Below are 7385 nucleotides of genomic sequence, written 5' to 3'. Positions count from 1 at the left end.
AAAAAAAAAAAAAAAAAAAAAAAAAAAAAAAAAAACCCACACAAAAATAACCCTATAGGACACAATGAAAGCTGTTCTAAAAGGGAAAGCTACAGTTGTAAATGCAAACATAAAAAAGAACAGAGCAATCTTAAATAAATAATGAAACGATGCATCTCAAGGTCTTAGAGGAAAAAACTGACTTAACCTGCAACTAATCAAAGGATAGAAATTATAATAAAGATTACAGTGGCAATCAATTAAACCGAGACTAAGAAAAACTAGAAAGGATCAATGAATCCAAGAGTTATTCTCTGAAGGATGGGAAGAGCATCTGGAGGTGTGAAGACAGGAGGGAGGGGAAGGAAAGTAGAAAAAGATTCAAGGTAGAATATGTATTTATACCAATTCCCCCATGATCAATGTGTTTTACTGCATACTGCAAAAGTACAAAAATGTGAAAAAAAAGAATGGGCTAGGTATGTGGCTCAGTGATAGGGCATGGGTTCAGCACCGGGGGTGTGTGTGTGTGTGTCCCAGGGAAAAAGGGAGGGAGAAAGAAACTGATTTTAAGTGGGGACAGAGACCTGCTGGCTGACATGAAGAGGCAAACTAGTAACAGAAGAGGCAAACTGTAATAGAGCCATATGGCTAGTATCTGAGTGGCCAGTTGAAACAGACAACTACCAAAACATGGGGCCCTAAATCCTACAATTACAAGGAATGAATTCTGCTAACAACCTGAATAAGCCTGAAAGAGGACTCCTCCAAATGAAAATGCAGCTAGCCAACACATGCATTTCAGTATTGTTGAATCCTGAGCAGATAATCCAATCATACTCTTCCTAGATTTCTGATCTACTACAGGAAATGATGTGGCATTGTTTAAACAACTAAGTTGGTAACAATTTGCTATCAAGTAATATAAAGCTATTATACTGAATTACCATGAAACTTAATTGTAATATAGTCACAATTTAAATGACCCAAAAAAAAAAAAGGTAAGGATGAATCTTGGAAAACTAATAGTAGATGGTATAAGCAAAATAATTTATCCTACATATTACTTTTTTCTCCCTGAGACAGGGTCTTGCTGTGTAGTTTAGGCTAGCCTTCAACTCACAGCAATCCTCTTGCTTCAGCCTCTCAAGTGCTGGGATTACAGGCATGTGTACCACCATGCCCAGCTCATGTATGACATTTTAAAAAAGCAGTTTTCGGGCTGAGGATTTAGCTCAGAGGTGCTGCCGCCTGCCTTACAAGTGCAAAGTCCCAAGTTCGACCCCTGGTACAAAAAAAAAGCAGTTTTCAAAAGGCAAGAAATAAATCCACATAAGTTTTAAACTTGTGAAAAATAGATGGGAGGTTAGGACAGGGGAGAAACTCAAAGTATATACAAATTACCAAATTGCATTAATATAGTAGATTTTATGTTATCAAATTTTTGTTGTTGTTTTGGTACCGGGGATCGAACTCATCCTTGCGCTTGCCAGGCAGGTGGCGGAACCACTGAGCTAAATCCCCAGCCCTATTATCAAATATTATATTAGAAAAAAATATAGAAACAGAATGACTTCCTATTTCTCTTAGAATTACTGATTGGGTTCTACCAGTTCTAAATAGTCTGGTCTCTATTCATTTGTCTCAAGCCTCTCTCATGTTTGCTTTTTACTCAAGTTACAATGACTCACTTCCTCCTTCTTATCAAGGCTTTTCTTATCTTGAGTTCTCATACTTGTTCATTACAAATCCCCTATCTCTGGCTCTTGGAAATGCCAAACTGCCTTTTATGCCTTTAATGTTACTTAAATGTTTTCCCTGATAATTTTTTTTTGGGGGGAGTACCGAGGATTGAGTTTGGTCCTTGTGCTTGCAAGGCAGGCCATGAAACCACTGAGCCAAATCCCTGGCCTCCCTGATAATTTTTATAAATATCAGTCACCTCCTTTATTTTTCTACCATTCTTTTTGATACCTTTGTAACTAATGTCTTAATTTATAACTTCATATATCTGTACCTTCTGTCTTTACTCACTGTAAATTTAAAAAAAAAATTTGAAAGACATTGTTTTAAAAACATACCAAACATAAATAGCTTCCAACATAAAGTATGGGCCACAGTAAGAAGCTGCACAGTCTTAGCTAATATTTATTAACTAATAAAATGTTTTAAGAACCTATTATTTAGGAGGCAGAGTTACATGCAGGATACAACAACATCAGTTTATTAGTCAGCACAGTATTTGTCATGTGGTAGGGATTCAACAAAAAACTACTGAAAAAAAAAACATTGACTGATACAAGTTATTCCACATTCTCATTTCTGCAAAGTGTTAGAATACCTGCAAGCTACTGTAGTACTAACAAATAGAACTATCTCTTTATCTGAGCACGGAATATAAAGGTCATGAAGACAGATTTTATCCTCAGTATTGTAAGGGCAGGTGGATGATTCTTTTTTCTTGTTCTTAATTATTAATTCTCAGTATACAATGGACTTAGGTCAAGTTGGGGTAGTAGAAAGAACACACCAATTTCTTCATTTCGACTTTGAGAGACAGCTCATTAAGTCACATGTCAAATTTTAGATATGTGGATAAACTTTTAAAAACTGACAAATATTGTAATACAGTGATTCTCAACTTGCAGCTGCCTCAGTGTGTTTTTAAAATTTCTCTCTTTGGGGGTGGGCAGCACTGGGGATTGAACCTAGGGTCTTGGCACTGAACTATATTCCCCATCCCTCTTTTTAAATTTTAAATTTTAAAACAGGGGCTTGCTAAACTTTCCAGGCTGAGCTGGAACTTATGATCCTCCTACTACAGCCTCCTAGAGTGCTGGGATTACAGGCATGCCCCAAAACAACCAGCTTTAACATTTCTTAATGTCCGTATGTATAAGCTATAAATTTTTCCCTCCCTCAACTTAAAAAACCAGGAAAAATACTATTTTATTTTATTTCCTCGTTGAGAGGGGAAAGCTGAATCAAATGCTCACTTCCAATATCAAAGAATGAGTTTTGCTTTTATGAACTGTTTTAATATCAGCTACATTAACTAAAGCACCCATAGTAGAAGATGCTAACGTAGGCAATATCACTTATGATGGATTATATCCAAGTATCAAATAAGTGCTCCTTGGCAATTACTGTGATAGTTTCTCATAAACAGTTTATAAATATAAATTAAAAATCAGCATCCTCAATCTCTGTGAGTTCAAGACCATCCTGGGCCACAAAGAGTTCCAGATCAGTGTCAACTACATAGTGAGACTCTGTCTCAAAAAAAAAAAACCAAAAACAAACCCAAAGCCATACCCAAAAAATAAAAAATCAGCATCCCCAGAAAATAAAAAATAGGAAACAAATACACGGAAGCCTATCCAATAAAATTTGTGAATATAAATATTTTTGGCTTTACCTTTTTAAAAAGCAAACCAAGACCTCATGACTGACTTACTGGCTAACTTGCCCATGGCAGATCTTGTCCCGGACTCCCATTACTGATCTTCCTGGCCTCCCACCAAGAAAACGAGCACCACTGGCTGCTTCCACCCACATGCACGGTGACTAAGAGGCATGTGCCTCTATCCCTAATGTGTGTGCGCCTCAACTTAGCCTTCTGTTTCGAATTTCTATAATTCTGTCCTCCCAAAACAGCTTTCTATATCAAGAAACCTTATTTTGGGGAGGATGAAGAAATTAAACATCAGCTTTAAATTCTATGACTTAGAAATTAAATTTTATAGGTATTACTAATGTTTTGACCCTAGGTTATCTATCTTTGACTAACTGAAGAACACAGGTTCCACAATTTTTATTTATTTTTTGCAGTGCTAGGGATGGAACCCAAGGCCTTGAGCATTATAATAAATGCTCTATTACTGTGCTATATACCCTCATGACCATAAATATAATTTTTTTTTCTTTTGGACAAAATTTCTGTATACTGATGACCAAGATGGCCTCAGAATCCTGGGCTCTGGACTTCCTCCTGTCTTATCTTTGCCAGCAGCTGGGACTATAAGGATATGGCACTAAAACAGCCTTTTTTTTTTTTTGGTACCAGAGATCAAACTCAGGACCTTGAGCTTGCAAGGCAGGCGATAGCACCACTGAGCTAAATCCCCAGCCCTAAAACGCTTTTTTAAGTAAGCGTTTGACTATAGTACAGTGTGCATTTGTTTCATAGGGGCGGGAGAGCACATTCAGAAAGTTGCCTGGCAGACATCTCATAGAATATTAACCTCAAAATTAATACAATCATGATTAAAAACAAGACAAGTAAATCCATTTTGTAATTTATCTAAACAAAGGACATTAAGCCACGATGCCACCCACAAAATACCAAATATCTCCCTGTTTTGCTGAACAAATGAATGATATTTTTTGGGGGAAGGAGGGCAGCAACAGGGACTGAACTCAGGGCCTTTGCAATGAATTACATCCCAGCTTTTTTTTGGTACCAGGGATCGAACTTGGGTCTTTGTGCTTGTAAGGCAGGCGGTGGAACCACTGAGTGAAATCCCCAGACCCCCAGCTCTTTTTTATTTTAAAACAGGGTCTTGATAAGTTTTTCAGGCTAGGTTTGAACCAGTGATCATCCTGCTTCATTGGCTGAATGCTACTTCTTTACCCAAGCAGATCATTACTGCCACAGACTCCCCTAAATCACTTTTCTGAGACTCCAATGTTGCCCATAAAGTATGGTGTCCCTTGATGAAATAAACTCAGGTTGTCAAACTACAGGTGTATTCTCAGTGGTCTTTGGTTGGAGGGAACAGGAAAATGAAACAAAAAATAAAACTCAAAAAGATTCCAGGACATTATTTATAGTCCTGGGAGTAATAAAAAATATTGAAGCATCTCCATTTACTTAGAAAATGGCGTTCAAATAGTCAGCACAACTTTCAATTTTAGCAAATAGCACAAATCCAAGCACATTTCTCCTTTTTGGTTAAAGGCAAAAAGTATGTTTTAAACTAAATACTCAGCTGGGCATGGGGGTGCATGCCTATAATCCCAGCACCCACGAGGCTGAGGCAGGAGGATCACCACAAATTCAAGGCCAGCCTGTGCTACATAGTGAGATCATGTCTCAAAAAATCAAGCACACACACGGGACTGAATGAGGGAAATGCCTTGCTACACTCTCAGCTCTTTCATACTGAGATGGCATCTTATTAAATTGACTAGGCTGGCCTTGAACTTGCAATCTGTCTCAGCCTTCTGAATAGCTGGGATTATGGGCGTGTGCCAGTGCCTATTTCCAGGAATGACTTTATTCTGCACCAACTTAACAAAACTGTAATTAGAAAGGGATCTGGTTTTTTGTTTGCAAAGAACCTTAGATGGTTTATTATAGGAAACTACATTCATTTTCATAAAAGTCATATCCACTATATATAAAAATTTCAACAAGGTATTTTAAAGTGAATGTTTCACCTCATAAACACATTTTAAAAAAACTATCACATTTACATTCTTACTCACGCTTCATTAAGGGGTACAAAAATAAAATCCTTTTCAAAAATATCTACATGCCGAGTCCATGTTTTTACTCTCCCATGTCGTTTTTGTTGTATTCTGTTAAGAAAGAGATAAATTATAAGCTTTTGAAAATCTTTGTTTTAGCTTACATGCAGTGACTTATAAATTATAAAGATTCCAATACAAATGCTCAAATGGTTGTACAAGATGGTTTAACAAGATTGAAAAAGAGAATACCGCATCTTGGATGAAACTAGGAAGGCACAGAACTTGCCCATTATTGAATTTGGAGGAGAGATATTTAATTCTTTCTACATTCTATGGGTCCCAGGGTTTTTCTTGCCTGGACTTCTCTATAATTTTTTTTTTTAATATTAATGCAGAATTGGTACTAGCAATATACTGAAAGGTTTATCAGACCAAGACTTATTCTAACTAAGAAGAGCCCAGGAAAAGAAAACATTGTCTGATGGTAAGAGAAGCAAGGTAGATTATAAACACCGGTCAAAAATCAATGACTATCAACAACGCAAAGATGCAAAATTAGAAACTGCTGAAATAGTAGAAAATATTATTTATATCACACACAGCAACCATCAATTTAAGATATTTAATGGCAGTCAGAAGAAAAAGTTCCAACTATTGTGCATCTTTTGATCAATCACCAGCAAGTGTTAGTTAGATTCTATTACTGTATGGAGAGGCATTGTGACATGCAGCACATTATTTCCTTAACTTGTCTGAGAAGAAAACAGCTTTTAAAATGTACAGATTCACAGGTTCCTCTAAGTAATTTCTAAAAAAAAAAAAAAAAAAAAAGTCACTATTGGAAAACAGTGTTCTATTCTTTTTTTTGGTACTGGGGATCGAACTCAGGCCCTTGTGCTTGCAAGGCAGGCGGCAGCATCACTGAGCTAAATCCCCAACCCCAGTGTTCTATTCTAAATATTAAGCCTCTACCATTTATAAATTCCAGGTGCTCTGGAGATATTAGAATATTATGAATTCTACTTTTAGCAAAAAAGCATTCAGAACTAAATGAAGTCATGATCTCTTATATTATCTTAAAGCTACTGAAGATTATTTTAAGGTGGTTGAACATGAATTTGTAAAGAATGAAAATTAATCTGATTAATTCAGTATATTCCCTTACTGGCTTTTAGAATTTAAGATAGAAGCAAGTTAATAAAAAAGATCAGTGTTTTCTTTCAAATACTGTTGGCCCTTCTTGAAGTCAATTAATAAATCCATGAATTCAACTGACGAGAGAAATATCTGCAGAAAAAAATTGCCATCTGTAGAGAACATGTACCGATTATTTTCTTTGTTATTACTCTTAGAGAACACAATGTAACAACTATTTAATGACATTTATGTTGTATTCTGTGTAATCTACAGATGATTTAAGGTATAAAGAGGATCTGCATAGGTTATACCATCTTGTACCCACACACACTGAGCATCTACAAATTCGGGTATCTGAATGAGAAGCAGAGGAGCCATGGGACGCATCACCCACAGATACTGAAGGGTTACTGTTAACTTATTTTTTTTTTTTCTAAATTAATCTTCAGTGGTTTACTACATCTATTATTTTTCTGGGTCTTACTTACGACAGATTAGTTGTTTCATGATTTCTCCTCTCTCTCTGATTAAGGCGTTTGTAGAAAAAAGAACTGAATATATGAATTCGGTCAGCTTCTTCTTTCTTCAGTTTTTCAAGCACCAAATATCTATTTTAAGAAAACATAATTGTAATATAAGGGTTGTAACAGTCCAGTTTATGTTAAAAACTAATGATGAAATATTTGACTACCATCAATTTCTATCCCTCAGAAACCAAAGAAGTTGTTGACAAATTTACTTCATATTTTTAACAATGATAATTGCCAGATTACGTTCAGCCCAGGCCATTGAAT

General features: G+C 36.1%; 1 protein-coding gene across 1 annotated transcript in view; it reads right to left on the bottom strand.

The window, feature by feature from the left end:
- The window catches only part of Senp6 (SUMO specific peptidase 6), an 88095-nt gene that overhangs the window by 10762 nt on the left and 69948 nt on the right, over positions 1-7385 (bottom strand). The window contains exons 18-19 of the mRNA XM_010617914.3: positions 7080-7199; positions 5470-5562 (exon numbers count right to left, since the gene is read on the bottom strand). Coding sequence (XP_010616216.1) covers positions 5470-5562; positions 7080-7199 — 213 coding nt within the window. The remainder of the gene's footprint in view (positions 1-5469; positions 5563-7079; positions 7200-7385) is intronic.

Source organism: Fukomys damarensis, unplaced genomic scaffold (genome assembly GCF_012274545.1).
Source record: "Fukomys damarensis isolate Sample0158 unplaced genomic scaffold, DMR_v1.0_HiC HiC_scaffold_27, whole genome shotgun sequence".
NCBI lineage: Eukaryota > Metazoa > Chordata > Mammalia > Rodentia > Bathyergidae > Fukomys > Fukomys damarensis.
Note: the sequence above shows the minus strand (reverse complement) of the source record. Positions and strands in the feature narration are given on the sequence as shown.